The sequence below is a fragment of the Magnolia sinica genome, chromosome 15 (genome assembly GCF_029962835.1).
Source record: "Magnolia sinica isolate HGM2019 chromosome 15, MsV1, whole genome shotgun sequence".
Classification (NCBI taxonomy): domain Eukaryota; kingdom Viridiplantae; phylum Streptophyta; class Magnoliopsida; order Magnoliales; family Magnoliaceae; genus Magnolia; species Magnolia sinica.
Genome location: NC_080587.1, coordinates 77,491,450 through 77,511,505, shown reverse-complemented (window position 1 = coordinate 77,511,505; position 20,056 = coordinate 77,491,450). Strand labels below are relative to the sequence as shown.

Genomic DNA, 20,056 nt, shown 5'->3' with positions numbered 1-20,056 from the left:
TCTAATATAAAAATAATAAAATTGTCCATTTTGCATAGTGACAATTAATTTGGTTTATTAAGAAAAGGCCATTAAAAAAATTAAAAAATTAAATTAAAAAAAAAAAATCCTTGAAATAGGCCATTCCAATCCTTGGTTGCACATGCAACCATCTTGGCTGTCGACCACTAGTTTTATTCCTCTAAAATGTCTATTTCTCTATGCATATGTGACTCACTTACTAGTGCAAGGATAGATGTGATAAGGTTGATGACTGTCTTCCTCAAGGGATGATTACTCAGAATCAACGATGCTTCTCTATACTCCTCACAGAGATTTCTCAAATCCATGAGGAAGAATAAGAAACTAGAAATAAATTCGAAAATAAATTGATTAATGATAAAAATGAAATTATAACCCTTTAAAAAGTAATCTCAAACCTACAAAAGAGTTTTAGACTCAACTCCCTAAAAATGTGACTTACCATAAATAGGAAACTTGCTATGTACAAATTGTCATGATTGCTACTAGACTTCATGATTTCCGGCCAAAAATATTAAGTGCCTAATTTGGCCTAACCACATTATTCTCCTAATTTTTCTAAGCCCTTTTCATGTTGGTCACGACTCCCAAAGCTGATTAAGAGTTATGATGGAATTAAAATTTACTATAAATAGTAAAAACAAAATTAAAAAGGATTTTCGCCCTTCATCTAATCAAATCTTGCAATTCCGGCATGGTAACCCATCATAGCAGGGTCGGTTGACTAAAGTAGCTTCTCCTACCCAAAATCACATATGATATATATGTCGAATAACTCGTTCCAGTTTGGGAGATATGCATGTTCTAGAGTTCTGTAGGTCTTGATGACTTCCGCCTCCAATCAGGCCTTCTTTGGTCCATCTTGAACATGAAAGTGTCTGCGACCCATTCTATATCACTTAATCAATGCATAATGAGGAATATTCAAATGAAGAATAGGGATTTTACAATTTTATGTGCCGCCCTGATTTAAATTCTATTTTTTCAGGCTCGAGATTGGCTTGGCTGGGCTTGGGTTACGCAGGACCGAACCTGACCCATTTCCACACCTAGCTGTTACCCATGTTCCATCCCTGATAAAGCCCACTAAGGTGTAGAGTCGTGATGTTGAAGGGTGGGCCTATCATATTCATGTCCCGTGAATAAAGAGAATGCTGGGGAAGGAATATAAATGCAAAGCATAAATAAGACGGTGGACCAATCAAGAGGCCTGGCCAGTCCACGGGAGAATTGCAATCGAGCGAGATATCCTACCATTTCTCGTTAAACCAAATCATAAATAAGACGGTGGTCGGTCCTTCAATCACCCCTCCTACACTCCCTCAGTTCTAATCCCCATCTTCCATATCTCTCTCTCTCTCTCTCTCTCTCTCTCTCTCTCTCTCTCTCTCTCTCTCTCTCTCTCTCTCTCAGAGAGGATCTTGCTATTTGGACGGCGGAGATTCACTGACTGGATAATTCCATGAGGCCCGACTACTTCGTTAGCTCGCCTGCTCCTTTTCGGGTACGTATGTGTTTTGATGGAATGCCTGGTCACAGGTGTTAGAAAATTAGGCCATTCATAATGTAGTGCGTACCATAAACATGCTGTATACAAAATGTTTCAGGGCGGTACTCGTACGTACATTAAATTTGCCACACACGTAACTAGATTTTGGACTGTCGGCCTTTTCTAACCGTCCATTTTATTGGTTTTTTTTTTTTTTTTCCTGAATTACTATCTAATTATAGAAATTGCATCCCATTACCATTTTTCAAAAGTTTTAATTAAACTACCTCATTATTTTATTTCAGTTATTTTCACTAAGATACCTTTATCTTAGAAAGACATCTAAATAGAAGTTAGCTTAAGTGGGTTATGTTTTGTAACTGGCAGAACTAACGTGATTCTTGAAAGACGACCATTCTATATTTTTCACTTGTAAATGTTCAAACAATCTCCATCAGTCATGTAAAAATATTAAATAAAGCATGTAATTGTTTTTTGGGAGATTCATCGTATCTAGGAACTGTAATTTGGACGGTTTAGTTTGGCATACTTGCATGCCATGTAAGTGCCTGCGTATCATCCATCATAATCTGTCAGAGTATGAAATTTCTCTCGTAGCTCGCGACTTCTTGCGTCGGCAAACACATGTTATATGAGAGAAGAGATTGGAGAGGAGACTTCAAGTCACACACAAGCGAACATGGCGTATGAGCGTGAGTTCCGGATCAATCATCAAGTGGGGCCCACCGTTAATATCCCCAAAAGTCTTGAATGTTACACTAGTCAGATGGGCTCCATGTAGATGGAAAAGACATTGGCCATGTCATGCAGGGATGAACGCGCGTGATAAGGTCGATCACTATCTTCCTCAAGGATAACTACTCCGAATCAATGGAGCTTCTTTGGACTCCTCACATAGATTTCTCGAATCCACGAGGAAAGAAAGCAAGAAAATATAAATAAATTTTAATAAATTTGAAATGTAACCCTTCAAACATGGATAACAAGCAATGAAAGAGAAATCAGAAGCAAACTATAACTAAAACTCCCTAAAATTCATAACATACTACAAATAGTAAAATTACTTTTTATAGTAAGTTTTCTATGTAGCTTAACCACGTTATTCTCCTAATTATTCTAAGCACTTTTCTTGGACACAACTCTTAAAGCCGAATGGATGAAGAGTTATAATCAAACTAAAACTTACTATTTATAATAAAAACGGAATTAAACATGGAATTTGACTATCAATAGGATGGAATCTCACAAATTCGGCGTTGCCAGGTTGGTTGGCTAAAATAGCTTGTCCTACCCCAAAATCATATATGGTGCGTCGAGTAACTCATTCCGTTTTGCAAAATATGTTTGTTTTAAGGTTCCGACTGTCTTGACGACTTCTGCCTCTGATCGGGCCTTCTCTAATCCATCTTGAATATGAAAGTGTCCATGGCCCGCTCTACATCACCATGTTTTCCTAGCCACCCATTATCCACACATGCCCAATGCCGACCAAACAAGTGGACCAGTCTCAAATTTTGGACAGGACATGGTAATAATGGGCCGACATCGTCGCAGATGTCACATGCAAGTACATTTTTTACCCATGCATTGTCAATCATCTCTTGAAAGGGAATATTTCCATGCGTGAATGGGCGTAGAAGTTGTGGTTGGAAAATTCAATGCATTCTTCGCGTTAAAAGGTCTGTTTTATCCTTTACAAAAAAATTAACCTGCTTAATCTAACTGAAGGTATCTCAGTAAAAATAATCAAATGTATGAGGTAACTTAATAAAAACCATTTTTTTTAAAGTATGAGCATGTATTTTATAAAATAATTTGCTAGTAATTTGTAAAAATCCCCATTTTATTCATGGTAATGGGAGGGCATCTTCACCGTTTACCCTGCATGACAAATGGGCCAGATCTCTACGTGCCAAGGCCGCTTGCATTCTATTAAAACCATACTCTCTCTCTCTCTCTCTCTCTCTCTCTCTCTCTCTCTCTCTCTCTTCTTTTTTCTTTTTTTGCTGGCTCTTTACGATCTCTCTCTCTTTTTTCTTTTTTTGCTGGCTCTTTACGAAATGCAGTTTCTCTCTTTCGCTTTCAGCACAATACTAGTTTTTGATAGAATGTGGGATCCACATGGGAGCACAAATTACCACTTTCAGATGGCACACATGTTAGAGATCGGGACCATTCATTTATTAGGCAGGGTTGAGAGCGAACATGCGTGTCCGACTAAGTTAACGAGTGTGGAGCTCTTTTTTTTAAGAGTGCATATTAACGAGGACCGGAATCAACTACAAACACACGTTTTATGCAGCAGCGTAAAGTATCCACTATCTATGGGGGCCCACCATTTCGTCCATTGGGTGATAACCCTTATTTTGACCGTACCTATAAAATATCAACCTGACTAAAAACTCAAATGGTCCACGCGGATAAGAACAAGGTGAAATTGAGCCTAAAACATCCTAATTTCACATGGTGGGACCATCTAAGTTTTTGATGAGGCTGATTTTTGTATTTTACTTGGTGTGTTGGGGATTTGTGCTGCGGAATAGCAAAATCAATAGCCTCTAGTGCATACTCCGTCCTTCTTTTACACCATCGTCAAACCCAGAGAAGTTGCACATAACTTAAACTTCTCTGCAGGAACGACCTTGAAAATCATGTCTTCCGGATTCACACAGGTGTGAATCTCCTACAGAGTTATGCATCCTTCCTTAAGCACCTGTCGGATAACATGAACATCCAACTAATTGTTCCACCCGCTAGTACAAACGAGTAACCTGAAGTTGACTTCTTATAATCCACACTGCCTGCGTAATCTGAATCTACATACCCTTCCAACTTTGTTTGTCTTCTCAAAAGGAAAGACGTAGTCTTCTTACCATCTCACTGTTACCCAATATTGCTTGCCGGGGTACTTGCTCATAACACTGATAGCCTGTGAAATAATCGGTCTAATCCAAACCATGGCATACACTACCAATCGTATTCGAATAAAGCTCATGAGATATATCTTACTTTTCCTCATCTGTTTTGGGACATGTCCTGAGAAAAACTTTGAGGAGAGATGTGTAAGAAACGCTCTCCAGCTTTGCTTGGTCCATCACATCCTTAATCAATACCAACCTAAGGTATTCTGCCTGAGATAACTAAAGCATACTCCTCTTCTAGTCTCAATGCCCAGAACCGTCTTTGCAGCCCCTCGATCCTTCATCTTAAATGTCCCACTTAACCGAGTCTTCAGTACATTGATTTTATACATGTCATAATTGCAATCTACATGTTATCAACATACAATTCCTGACTCACCATGAAGGAATCAAACCACTTGCCTAGGTGACAGGTCGTACCACGACCTCTTGCAAAGTCTTTTTCTCAATCCCTTTAACTTCGAACCGCTCTAGTTGTTTCATGTAGATCTGCTCTTCCAATTTCCCATACAAGTGTAAACTCTATATCCATTCTTCCAGCTCCAGATCACATTAGCCAACCAGTGTCAATCACGGATCTAATAGACACATGTTATACCATCGGCGTAAATATCTCTGATAAACCGATCCCTTCTCTCTGAGCATAACCCTTCGCTACCAACCTCGTCCTGTATCTATGTTGTACCCTCCTGAAGATCCACTTGCATCCAACCGCTCTCTGACCCATTGGAAGCTCCACCAGCTCCCATGTGTCGATCTGGTACAACGAGTCCATCACATCGCACATAGTCACCTTCCACTTCTTAGCATCAAGCTCACCTAGAGCCATCTGAATAGAAGATGAATCTCCTGCAATATTGAAGTCATCTATGTACCTCACCGATATCCAACGATTATGCTGTGTAATTCTTCTCACAGGTGGCTACTCTACTTGCTTTGTATCCCTGTCCGCGCATCTCAACCCTCCTGCCCTGCCCGCTCATGTGGTCATGCCCAACATGCCACACACGTGCAAAGGTGGAATCCGCTACAGCCACTGCAGCTCCACCTGTTGAAGTGCTCCTGATTAACCTGTAAACATTATCGAGTCGTTGTGCTTTCATGATTACTTGTGCCCCCTTAGATACTTTAAGAGCACCATCAATACTTGTGTACTCGCAACCCATTGCTTCAAGTACGCCAAGAGAAATCAGATTCTTCTTCATGTCAGGAATGTGCCTCACATCAGTTAGGGTATGCTCCACCCTATCAAACATCTTGATGCGCACCGTACCAACAACCACAACATTACAAGCAATGTCATTGCTCATAAACACATGTCCACCATCATACTCCTTGGAGCTGGTGAACCAACTCCAATGAGGAGTCATGTGAAAAAATGCCCCTGTGTCTAGCATCCACTCGTCCTTACGATCATCGTATGGTCGTCTAATCGTAGACACAGATAAAACATCACCATCACATCCACTCAATCCATCTGACATGGCAGCATTGTCCTCCATTTACAAAGCCTCAGAATCTTCTCTCTTAGATTTAGAATTTGTATAAATTAACCTTCTTCTCATGTCCTTCCATCCCATAATTCCAGCACTTTACTTTTCCTTTGCCCTTGCTCTTGGATTTGGACCTAGAACCTGAAGAACTCGTACCTTGTTCAAAATTCCTACCCCTTGTAAGCAGTGCATCAGAAGATATCCTCATGTCGACATTAAGCTTTCTCATGGCCTTCCCTTGAAGGGCTGAGATAATAGTGTCGACACTCAGGGTTTTATTCGTGGAGCACATTGTGTCCTTGAATGACTCATAAGACGCCGGTAGAGAATTCAGCAACATATATGTTTGTTTTCATCTTTCATCACTTTCTCCATATCCAGCAATTTGTAAACTAATTTATTAAACTTGCTTATGTGAGCCTCCAGATCTCCACCTTCTTCCATCTTCAAGTTATACCACTGTCACTTCAAGTGTAGACAATTTTTAGAGGATTTTTTCATATAGACATCCTCTAATTTCGCTCATAATCTAGCAGCAGTTTTCTCCCTCATGACATGGTAGAGAACCTCATCCATGAGACATAAATGGATCGATGATAAAGCCTTCTTATCAAGAGTATTTCATTCACCATCAGTCATGCATAGTAGACTTTCGCTCCTCATGAGCACCATCTTCACTTTGCTTGATTAAGGTACTGATCATCTTGATTTTCCATAACTCAAAATTATTTTTCCCTAAGTACTTCTCAATATCATACCTAGTGTTCGCCATTATTACTAATCCCTCAAATTCATATCTGTGTCCAACGATTACTCTGACACCACTTGTTAGGGATTTGTGCTACGGAATCACACAGATCTAAATCTAAGATAATAATGTAATGGCACCAAACAATCACAAGAGAGCACAAAGATTTAATGTGGAAAATCCTTTCGGAAAAAAATCACGGCGCAAAGCGACAGAATTTCACTGTGAAAGCATAAATTACAAAGAGAGTGGACTTACCCGAGTTGAACAACCTCGAATCTCACCCTTGCTACTCCCTTTAGAAACCCTAAAAACCCTTTTAAGAACCCTTGAAACCCCTTTAGAAAGCTTTAGCATTGCCCTAGAATAGCCCTAGGGACCCCTATTTATAGTTTAGGAAACTCCCCTTCTGCACCTCTGTGAAACCGCCTTAAATTTACGCAGTCCGCGTAAAATCTGTGTAATCCTCGACTAGTCGAGCCAGGTCCTAGACTGGTCTAAGGGCACCCTCGACCAGTCGAGCAGCCCAGACACCTAAAAGAAAAACACACTGGACTTCGAGTCGAGGGGGCAGCTCGACAGGTCGAGGGCGCTGCTCGACCAATCAAAGGGGTTACTCGATCGATCAAGGGGATTACTCGACCAGTCGAGGATAGCTCAACTCGAAGTCCAGCGTGTTTTTCTTTTAGGTGTCTGGGCCGCTCGACCAGTTGAGGGTCAGGTTCGACCGGTCGAGGGTGCCCTTCGATCAGTCAAGGACTTGGCTCGACTAGTCGAGGGTTACGCAGATGGTGCGTGGATTTTGCGTGGACTGCATAAATTTGAGACGGTTTTGCAGAGGTGCGGAAGGGGAGATTCCTAAACTATAAATAGGGGTCCCTATGGCTATTCTAGGGCAATGTTAAGACTTTCTAAAGGGGTTTCAAGAGTTCCTAATAGAATTTTTAGGGTTTCTAAAGGGTGTAGCAAGGGTGAGATTCGAGGTTGTTCAAATCGGATAAGTCCTCTCTTTGTAATTTATGCTTTCATAGTGGAATTCTGTCCTTTGTGCTGTGGTTTTTTCCCGAAAGGGTTTTCTATATTAAATTTGTGTTCTCTTATGATTGCTTGGTGCCATTAAATCCCCAACATGGTGATCCACACCTGACCAATGGGTTTGATGAAATTTATACCCTATGATGCTTATGATTGGTGTCCCATTCCCATTGTTCTTGTGGTGTAACGCCCTGAAAATCAGGAGTCGAGCATCGGCCCAACTCCCGAGTTCCAACGCATCACTTATGCAACATGGATAATGATGATTAAATGTTGTCTGTATTAGTGCATTTAACATGAATGAGATTATACCAAAACAGCATATCATACTCCAGAGACAGTTATATTACGCAAGCGGAAGACTGTGATAAGTATATAAAGTATGTAAGTGATTGTGAGTCTCCCAAGTATGATCATGATACCAGGTTGAATAGTTACAAGTAGTATTTCAAAGTACAAAATGTCAAAATGTCGTGGTCCACTACAAAGTATCAGCCTAGAAGCCCCGCCGATTCAGAACGGTCTACGTAAACCCACCTGAATACTGCATGTATGAGAATGCCTCCTCATCATCCTCAAAGCTCAGCTCCGCCTCACAGGCTGCGCCATCATCTGAAACTATAATAGGGTCTGTTTTGTGTTTAAAACACTGTCTCGTAACGTAAGAGTGAGTGATCAACTCAGTGGAACAATAAAGCAAAGGTTAGCATGTTATCAATTCAGTCAAGCAGTAATGATAAAGCAGCACATTCAAACATCCCTAAATACTCTGATTAATGCAAGAATGATATGAAATAATGATGCATGCCCTCGCTACTCTCTCTCAGCGACTTCATCTCATGATCGCGCATGAAACACTTCCTTAGTGCTTGACCTACTACACCAAACACACACGTAATGCGGTGCATGAACATGATTACAGAGTTTCTTATTAGACCCTTTTCATACAGTAGGGTTGGGAAGCTAAGGTACCTCCCTTATGTCCATTCCCAAACGATGATCCATTCTAGGGTCGTCAGTCCTAGTAAATCTCATACGATGTTACGGTTCTAGGTCACTGTAAAGGGCTCGTCACCTTATCAGTGCAGGCCTAGTATGTACTCTTGTTGCTACGTAAAGGCTCGTCGCCTCCACGCGGTCTTAGAGTATGCTCGAGGTCACTACAATGGGCTCGTCACCTTATCAGTGTAGGCCAACAACACGAATACAGTATCCCATACCACCGTATTTAGCTCACGAGTTTGGGTTGCTCACTAGTCACTACGAGGAGGCTCGTCACCCCAGCGTACGCCGACAGCTCGACCACGGTGTCCCATACCACTATGCCCGGCTCATGAGTCTTGGCGGATCGAGGTACCAAGGTTAAAGGGGTTCTTCCACTGGTGAGTTTGGTACCTTAGATTCAAGCAGTAGCGTCCATACATGGTGAATACACATCGGGTCAATTAGGTTACTTGACAAGCTCGACTGGTACGAGCACACATCGAATTGATTGACATGAAGTGCACGAGCACTCCATGTGGCCTAACCACTGTTGACAACCGAAGTACGGCTCAGACTCATCGAACACGTCCTGTGGGGCGAAAACAACCTCAGCCACCAAATCAGGGCCTGTTACCGATTACCTGGACTATATCATAGTCCCAAGCGCATTCAACTTCAACGGATAATCATATAAGAAAATCAAGGCAGCAATGAATCAATAATTCAATTCATACAATCATTTGAGCATATTAGGAAATACAACTTAAACATGAATTCACACATATACATTCCATACCTAAACAGACATTATAGTATAAATACATGGAGAAAATCACACACATAATTAAGGTAGTTGAGAATCATATCTTAACAATCATATAAAGTACAATTTACTAACTACTAGTTCATTTGGACATTTTTACAAACACTTAGACTACACTTTTTAACATACACGACATATATTGGCCATAACATGTATTGGGGCAAATCCTTTCGCCAAGAAATTGTTACACATACAACTAGTATAAACACATAGCAATTAATCATGGCAAACACATTTTCAAATTCCAAACGTATACGACCCTTTCTAAAAATACATGGAATACACCAAACTCAATATAGTTCATATATATCTGAAACGCGAAACAAACATCGTATTTGGCATGTAAAATAGCACCCACGTCAGTAATAAATCATTAACCGACATTGAAAGCCTTGAAAACCATAACCTAAACATTTATAGTCCGCACCTTACGCCGGTAAACACGTAACGGATTCGTTTTAGACACTTAGTCTTTGTCAACGGCGGATTAGCAACCTATAGCATGAATTAGGTTAGCTATTTCATAACTTATACTATCTAAAACCGTAAAACAGATTAGGGTTAGGCTTTCTTACCCAAGTACAATGTCAGAAACGCCGAATTTGTGATACAGGTGGGGTGGCTAAGTGCGTGGAGCAACGGGATCAAATCCCAGGATGAATCTCCAACTCTCTCTCTCTCTTTCTCTCTTTCCTTTCCTTTCCTTTCCTCTCTTTCTTAGGGTTTAAAATTCGTATAGAATATGAGAGAGAGGGTTTAAGGCCCTTATAAAGGCCCAGAACTGATAGGAATGGCCCCAGGGCTATGGTATACTTAGGTTATGTCCAAAGATCGGCTGTTCCGATCCAACGGAGTACTTCTGGAGGCCCCTTTTCTACGTGCGGTCGGACTTAAGCTCCCTAACATTGGATCCAGGTCAGGCTGAGTTTTTGCTCCGATCGGGTTTACAAATCGACCGTGGCAGACCAGTTTCAGTTCAACGATCACCCGCACTCGATCAGGGCCACAAGTACATTGCTATGTATGGGAAATTTCTCCTGATCCGAGGGTGTATTTGGGTCAGATTCTGATAGTCTAAATCCTTATATTTGGCCCGCAAGCGACACAACTTAGTTTACTTAAATTTGGATTTTATTTCTAAAGATACTCACGTTTCTCACACACTTTGCTCCGGGCTCAAGTTGTGCATTTCTAGACGCAATTAAGACTTGATTTCTGAGGGGATTGTCAAGTCCAGTAATGCGGTCATAGCTGTATAGTTTTGCGGTTATCAGACTTTCGACGTGCGGTCCAGGTCCAATATGGAGTTTCGGTGTGCTCCCGAGAGCAACCGGGTTTAGAAATAGATTCTAGATTTCAGGGTAATGTAGCATCAATGAATCTGCATGTTTCGGGTCTTGCAAATCATATTTAAAGTGATTAGTGTTAATTTCACAAGTACTCTAGTTTAGCACTTGCTAATATTAACCTAATTTCTAAAGGTTTTGGTCCTGGGTGATTTCTGCCTGAGGTGGTACTCGAGTCCTTGTACGGATTTTTCTGAGACATTACATGTGGTGTGGCCTGCTTGTATCTGTCTTATTTTTTTAGTTCTAAAATTAGCATCGAGAAATCTACGTGATGGATGGAGTGGATGTCACAAAGATAACATAGTGGGCTGATAGAGCTGCAGTGTTTAGAACAAGTATTGTAGAGGATTCCGGACCTAGCGAATGGCCTAAATATAAGTAATTAGCACCTAATAGTAGCTATTATGTAGGGCTTGCATGGGTTTTAACACAACGCAACCACATGAAAACTCTATTGCATGGCACATGTGTTAGAGATCACTACCGTACATCTTGATAGAATGTGAGGCCACATTTGGATGGAACACGTGTGAATATTGATCTACTGATTGAGTAGGTTAAACTTGTATCAATACTAATGTTTAAAACAAAATACCCATTTTCTATTTCAGAAAACGTCTCATTTATTCAGGTGTATGCAGCCCTCACCGTTGTCAAAGAGTAGTAACATATAAAATCATGTATGATCCAAATTGGTTATTGATGCAGGGATGAACGTGATGAGGTCGATCACTGTCTTCCTCTAGGATAACTACTCTGAATCCATAGAGCTTCTCTGGACTTCTCACAGAGACTTCTCGAATCCACAAAGAAAAAAAGTACGAAAAATATAAATATATTCTAGAAAATTCATAATTTGATTGATGACTGAAATAAATGAGTTCACAACCCTTTAAATAGGGATACTAAGCCATGGGAAAAGATTCATAATCAAACTACAACTAAAACTCCCATAAATCGTAACTTACTATTTATAGATTGTCGTGATGTCTACTAGTGCGCAAGGTTTTCAGCCAAAAATAGTAAGTGTCCTATTTGGCCTAACCATGATGTTCTCCTAATTATTCTAAGCACTTTTCATGTTAGGCGTGAAAAGGCCAAGCTATATGTCCTAGAGAAGGGGGGGGGGGGGGGGGTGAATAGGACTATGCCAAATTTAGACTATAACAGTGGAAAAATGATAACCAAATAAAATAAATCAATTCACAATGCTTAAAATGAAAAGCAGCCTCAATAATCAAGTATTGAGAGATTGAAACAAATGCAGTTTTAAGGACAACCTTACACCATAAAAACCAAGGGTTTATGGCAGGACAACTATCATGCCCCAAACTCGGAAACCGGGCTCACAAAATTCCCGATCACCGAATTCGGCGCCGACAGCCTCCGTAGAACCCCATTCTCAGCTCCCAGCGCCCATTCGCCAAGTTCCGATCCTGGGATGCTACTAGGAGAATTTTCAACATCAGTTTAATTCGTAATAAGCATAACCAAAGGCATAACCCACAAACAACAACCAAAAACTCCATCACATTTTCACTATGATCAAAAACTTTACAAGTACAATGAGCATAAATGGAAATACAATGAAGATGAACAAAACTCCAAAATGATCTGTCACGCGTCCAAGCCTCAGCGCTGCTGCGATCCAACGTCACCTGCACGCAACGGTCGTGCATAAGCTTATAGAAAGCTTAGAGCGTGGTGAAAGTGTATGCTCAAGGTGGTAATGCAGTTATGCAGTATCAGAGTAATGCAGAACATGCCGATGAATGTCAAGAATACCATTAGCCGTACCAAGGCCATGCGGTGTAAAGAATGATGTCGGCCATACTAAAGCCATGCAATACGAAATGGAACTCAAGCATACAAATCCTCATCTAAGTTCACATCAATAAGCTCAAAAATCTGGAATATCACCGGGGTCTAGTACACTCCAAGCCAGATTGCCTCCCCATCACGCACAATAAGGTGAGTGAAAAGACCTAACTATCCGCCTGCCAAAATCGGGCTTGGCTCATCAATAGCGGACCCATTCCTTGAGCTGGTCAGACTCAGCCTAGCATTGCCCCCTACTCTCGGGCGGGTAAGGCCGCACCCCCTTCCAACCGACCACGACACAGTGAAAAGCGCAGCCGTCTGGTAATCGGCACTCAGCGCTCATGCACCCACTCGGTCTAGACATTAGAGCAACCTCTTGGTACCATAAGGGTTTAGGGACTTTCACCCAGGGATATCTATCGCACCCCATGTAGAACAGTATTTTCGGTATCCAATCTTGCCAACCACGATAAGTCTGTAGAGGCTATGGCCCTGACGTCGCTAGGGCATACAGTAACCATATCACACAATGCGAATGCATGAATCACACTATCCAGTCATACAGCAATCCTGCGCGTATCGTGCGCTCATGTAGGGCAACACCCCCTGTACAGGAGCCCCTAGACAATCTGTCCGAAGGCATATGCTATGATCAGTCATTTCTCATATCAAGCATACGTATGATGCATATGATCATGAATCATGGAATTAAACATGTTATATGGGATGGATGATGTTCATAATGAAGATGGGCCTAGACGGCCTACACATTACACGTATGGGCCCTAGGGAAAGTCATAATGCGGACATTTAACCAACACTATACTTGCAATGGGGACGTCAAACCGCCATTGCTCCCAAGGTATAGCCCGTCGTAAACATCATTACATAATTCATGTTGGGATTGCATATTGCAATGGACCTTAGGTATATCTCATTGGGCCTTCAATACATCAAATGGGCCGTATCCTATGGGCCTCATATTCATCAAATGGGTCACATCAATGGGCTGCACCAATGGGCCTTATGTGCATTGCAATGGGCCATAACCCGTGGGCCTTAGAATGCATCAAATGGGCCTAATCTTATGGGCCTTATGTGTATCAAATGGGCCACACCAATTGGGCCCCATATGTACATCAAATGGGCCTCAACCCATAGGTCTTAATACATCTTAATGGGCCTTAACCCATGGGCCCCTAATACATCAAATGGGCCTCGACCTATGGGCCTTTCATATAAATCAAAGTGGGCCTCAACCATGAGCCACAAGTAAGCTGAAATGGGCCTTGAATACATATCAAAGTGGGCCTCGACCACGGGCCACAAGTACTGAGATGGGCCTCCCATCACCAGCAAATTATATATAATAAAATATAATATATATATAGCACATACAATATTATACATAATATAATATTATGTATATATATATATATATACATATATATATATACACACACGCACACACCCACACACGCACGCAAACACCACAGTGGGCTCAACACAAACACACACGTACACACCCACACACACACGCAAACATCACAGTGGGCTCAACACAAACACACACATTGGGCTCCACCGTCCGCCTGGACGGTGGCAGCAAAACACAAATATCAGTGTGGGCTCCAAGTGAGGCCCACCATAACATTTATTTTCCATCCAGACCGTTGATAAGGTCACATGGACCTAGGTGAAGGATAAAAACAAATTTCATGTTGATCCTAAACTTCTGTGGGCCCCAAAAGGGTTTCAAAGGTAGAGGTTCAATCCCACTATTCCATACGGTGTGGGCCAGCTGAGTCTTGGATGGACTTGAAATTTGGAGGGTGGTCCACTGACCTTAGGGCCCACCATATGAACGGATTAGATGACAAATAAACATCAAGGTGGGGCCACGGCTACAGCCGTGCTTGCTGCTGCTGTGTATTTTATTTTTTTTATTTTTTTTATTTTTTTCATGGTTTTCATAGGTAGGGTCCACATCTAGGCAATCCACTCCGTCCAATGGCCCTCCATGGTTCCAGACAAACACAACAAGCCCAATATTGGGCATATTTCAGTGTATAAACAATCAGGGGAGGTTTTAGTGGTGAAAACCACCATTTGATATGGTATGGCCCGCCAGGACCTCGGGTTGACACCATTCTTCGGTTCAACGTCTGAAATGAGGTTGAGAGGGGAATGGACGACGTGGATTGAAGACATACATCGAGGTGGGGCCAAAATAAGCGGGCCTCCTCCTTTGGCTTTGAACTAAGCTGACATTTGTGTTTTTCCAACAAAACATCCAGCGTCCGTGGACGCTGGACTGTTGGCTGTGCAAGGTGGGCCTGCTCATGTGGGCCACCACTGATGGATGGTGTGGGTACAATACACGCATAGTGGGCCCCACTTGTAGGTGATTTGGATGGGATACATACCTTGTGGTGGGGTCCATTCAAGTGGGCCACACAACCTCATTATCATAACAACCAAAAAAATAAATAAATAAATAAAAGGGGAGAGAGATAGAGAGTGAGACCCGCGTGATGGAGGGACCCCGGCACTATGGGCCCTCCCTTGCACTAAATCATACATCAAGTGGGTCCCATTACATGTGGGTCCATGAAATCGAAATCCAACGGTGGAGATCCCTTCTCCACTTAAAATAGATGGTCTAGATGACCCTAAGTATGCAAGAAAATAAACATCATGATGGGGTCCATGGAGAATGGCCCCATCACGAAATGATCATGATGATCCAAGTGGGCCATCGGCCACATCTTAGGGTCCAAAGTGAGATCCAAACCATTGATCGGTTGGCCTCACTTAGCCCATCTTAAAAATATCAAAAACTACCCTATCAAAGCACCCACCGCCTGATCTTCTTGCTCCCTTGGCTTCCTTAGCTCCTTGTGCTTCTCTTTGATGGAGGAAGATGAGAAATGGATGGTTAGGATGAGAGATCTAAGGATAGAAAGGTGGGCCACACTTGCATTTTCTCACCATGGGAGGGCTTGGAGAGGTCTTACGTATGAGATTTTTCTTGCTTATGGGAGAGTTTGAAAATGAGAGAGACTTGTAAAGGAAGAGAGAGAGAGAGAGAGGGAGTGATGGGTGATGGAGTGATGGATGTGGTGGTGATGGGTGTAAGAGGCTCTTTTTGACTTTTTTGGCAAAAGTTGTAAGAGAGGGTTTGGGTTGTAAGAAACTTTTTGACTTTTGGGGCTTGCTTGGGAAAAGGTGAAAGGTGATGTGTACTTGACATGATGGGATTGATAGATTGATTGATTGATGTGACACCTTGTAGAGATTCTCTCAGAATTTGCACGCGCGGTGTTTTCCTCACACCGAACGCTAGCCCACATCTCCCGACCAGGGTATCACCTCGACGCGCGAGTCGCAGCATCGGAACCGCGGCGACGACGCGGTCGCTAAGGTACGAGTCCTGGGTTGATGGCACGAGAATCAGGGTAGCGCGCAAATACCGGTTAAGGGTCGAAGGTTGTCCGAATTCGACCAAAAAGACTGCAGAAGCCTATGGAATGGTACGGTCTAGGATACGGGGCTTACAGCTCTCCCCTCCTAATAAAAATTTCATCCTCGAAATTTACACAATCATCGCAACTAGGCAGAACTCAAGAGAGAGAAGAAACATAATATCACTATATAACATCAGAGATAACATACAAAATACAACACAATCAATCATCAAAAAGATGGGGATAACGCTTACGAATCTCGGCCTCACGCTCTCAAGAAGCCTCTTCAACAGAATAGTGACCCCACTGAACCTTCACCAACGGAATGACCTTGGTCCGGAGGACCTGCTCCTTCTGATCAAGGATACAGACTGGCTGATCGATGTAAGAAGCGTCCTCACGAACCTCTAACGGCTGCCAATGGATAACAGGAACGATGTCTGACCCACACTTCCTCAACATAGAGACATGAAAAATGTTGTGGACGCCAGACAACTGAGATGGCAAGGCAAGCCGATAGGCCACGGCGCTAACACGCCCAGTGATCTCAAAAGGTCCTATGAATCTCGGGGCAAGCTTGCCCTTCGCTCCAAATCGAACTACGCCCTTCATGGGCGAGACCTTGAGATACACATGGTCTCCTACATCAAACTCCAAGGGACGATGCAGACGATCAGTAAAACTCTTCTGCCGGCTCTGAGCTGTGCGCATTCTCTGCCTGATGATATCAATAGCCTCTGACGTCTCCTGCACAAGCTCGGGACCTAGGAGACGACGCTCTCCAACCTCAGTCCAACAACTCGGTGATCTGCATGGTCTGCCATATAGTGCCTCAAAAGGAGCCATGCTGATGGTCGCTTGATAACTGTTATTGTATGCGAACTCAGCCAATCGCAGATGCTCATCCCAGCTACCCCCGAAATCAATCACGTAGGCCTGAAGCATATCCTAAAGGATCTGGTTGACCCTCTCGGTCTGGCCATCGGTCTGCGGATGGTACGCGGTGCTGAGCTGCAAATCAGAACCCATCGCTCTTTGGAAGCTCCTCCAAAATTGAGACGTGAACCTTGGGTCTCGGTCAGAAACGATCGAGACTGGAACGTCATGCAGTCTCACAATATCCTCAATGAATAACTCGCAAGCCGGTCCAAAGGCCAAGTCGCACGTATCGCAATAAAATGTGTGCCGACTTCGTCAGTCGATCAACGACAACCCAGATGGCGTCATGACCGCGCTGAGTCCTTGGCAAGCCGATAATGAAATCTGTCGACACGTGCTCTCACTTCCACATCGGGACACTCAACGGCTGCAATAGACCAGGGGGTCTCTGATGATCAGCCTTGACATGCTGGTACGTGTCACACTCGGCCACAAAGCTGGCGATCCGGCGCTTCATCACCGCTTAAAAATACTGTCGCCTCTTGTCGCGGTACATCTTCGTCAAGCCAGGTAGGATAGAAAACCGCGATCGATATGCCTCGGTCATAAGATCTCTGCGTAACTCAGGAATATTCGGGACACATAATCGGCCTCTGAAGCGAAGTCCACCATCTGAACCAATCTGCCAATCTACCTGACTCTCAGATGCTGCCTCTGCTCGGTAATCCTGTAACGACTCGTCTGCCTGCTGAGCCTCGATCACCCTTGCGACAAGAGAGGGTTGAATCGACAGGCTCGATAACTGCACAATAGAAGACTGCAAGCCAAACTCAAAGTAGTACTCTACTATATCCTCGAGCATCCACCACTCCTGAATCATCATATACGCCACCAGGCCTCGTGGCTGATGGCTGAGGGCATCCGCCACCACGTTTACCTTACCCGGGTGGTACTGGAGATCGAAATCATAGTCCTTCAGGAGCTCCATCCAACGTCTCTGCCTCATGTTCAACTCAAACTGTGAGAAGAGGTACTTTAAGCTCTTATGGTTAGAAAAGAGCTCGAACCTAACCCCATAGAGATAGTGTCTCCACACCTTCAGTGCGAAGACAACTGCAGCCAACTCTAAATCATGCGTGGGGTAGTTCAGCTCGTGGACCTTGAGCTGGCGAGATGCAAAGGCCACTGATCTCCCATGCTGCATCAGGACAGCACCCAAACCAATATGCGAGGCATCAGTAAATACAATAAATCCGTAACTTCCAGAGGGAAGAGTGAGGACAGGAGCTGACGTCAGACGGTCCTTTAACTCCGTAAATGCTCGCTTGCAGGCATCACTCCAAATAAACTCTGCGCCCTTCCGGGTCAACCTGGTCAACGGGGCTGCGATACGAGAGAAGCCCTCAATGAAACGCCGGTAGTAGCCCGCTAAACCAAGAAAACTGCGGATCTCGGACGCAGTCGTAGGTTGGCCCCATTGACGCACTGCCTCAACCTTCGAGGGGTCCACTGCGACGCCCTCCCTCGTCACCACGTGACCGAGGAACTTCACCTCCTCCTGCCAAGCTATATGTCCTAGAGAGGGAGGGGGGGTGAATAGGACTATGCCAAATTTAGACTATAACAGCGGAAAAATGATAACCAAATAAAATAAATCAATTTACAATGCCTAAAATGAAAAGCGGCCTCAATAATCAAGTACTGAGAGATTGAAACAAATGCAGTTCTAAGGACAACCTTACACCATAAAAACTAAGGGTTTATGGCAGGACAACCTTACACCATAAAAACTAAGGGTTTATGGCAGGACAACCTTATTTCTAGAACGTTTTTTGTATCAAAAACTAAAACTAAAGAGGAATAATAAATAGCAAAGAATTGAAAATTTGTAAGAATTTAAATCTAAATTATTACAACATTCCCCACTGTGCTTGAAATGTAAATATTACAACATTCACATCCACTCATACATTCCACAACTTAAATGATAAAAGATAGGAAATTAAGCAAACATTCAAACTACAATACACAAGGAGTTATAGTGGTTCGCTTGTGTGTTCACCAACTGTTAAACAACAGCCACACAGAATGCTACTCCACTCCTAATATCCACACACAGGGGATATTAGAGTTCACTATCAAAATAGGTTTCACAAGTTCACCTAAAACCTTCACAGTTGTGTTTTTTTAACTTGGGCTTACACAATCCAAAAACCCACACTTTCTAAGTTTTTTGGCTCTCCTTAGATAACCAAACACAATGAGATTTTTCTGGCTTAATCTCAAAAGAAACTAAAAACATAATGTAAATTACAATAATGTAAAATACCTGGATTTCTCCTTTGTAGCAGCCCGGAAGATCCAAGTCGGAGTAAAGGTTCGAATGTCAAAGTTCAATGTCCAAACTCGCTTTATAATGGTTCTAGGTTCTAATAGATTTTAAATTAAACTAAAATGGGTTAGCTTTAATTGATTTTGATTCCAGAAAAAGGAAAATAACACTTCATCTTTTCAAATCAGATTGGAATGCAAGAAACAAAATCAATTTAAAAAGCTAAAGAAAGAGAATATTAAATATGCACACTTAGCTTAAAATAGAGCACAGACTTATCTCTCAGAAGGCCGGATTACAATTACTTCAGATGTCCTCAATATTCAGAGATTCGTGCTCTATTTATAGGTGAGCAAATCGCATCTTCGACTGGTCTAGAGATTGCTACGACTGGTCTTAGAACCAACGGATATTTAAAAATTTGAGCGCGATAAGCTAAGGCAGTTTCACGACTGGTTGTAAGTAGTCTACGACTGGTCGAAAGACACCTTTGACTGGTCTGAGGTTGATCACAACTAGTCGAAGCAAAGAAAAATACATCGTTGTAGTTTGAGTCGTAAGTTCACGACTGGTCGAAGGAACAGTCGACACTGTTCATACGACTAGTTGAGTAGACCCCAGGACTGGTTGAAGCTTAATAAAAAATTCTAAATTTTTGCAACAAACTTACGAC

The 20,056-nt window shown here is 42.6% G+C and overlaps 1 protein-coding gene across 3 annotated transcripts in view; it reads left to right on the top strand.

Annotated features, from left to right (window-relative positions):
- Positions 1–1,357: 1,357 nt before the first annotated feature.
- Positions 1,358–20,056, top strand: part of LOC131227664 (vacuolar cation/proton exchanger 2-like) — a 54,833-nt gene continuing 36,134 nt past the window's right edge. For 2 of the 3 annotated variants that reach the window (XM_058223458.1, XM_058223460.1), the window contains exon 1: positions 1,358–1,525. In XM_058223458.1, the coding sequence (XP_058079441.1) occupies positions 1,484–1,525 (42 nt within the window). In that variant the 5' untranslated portion in view covers positions 1,358–1,483. The remainder of the gene's footprint in view (positions 1,526–20,056) is intronic. The other variant, XM_058223461.1, reaches the window with a different exon arrangement.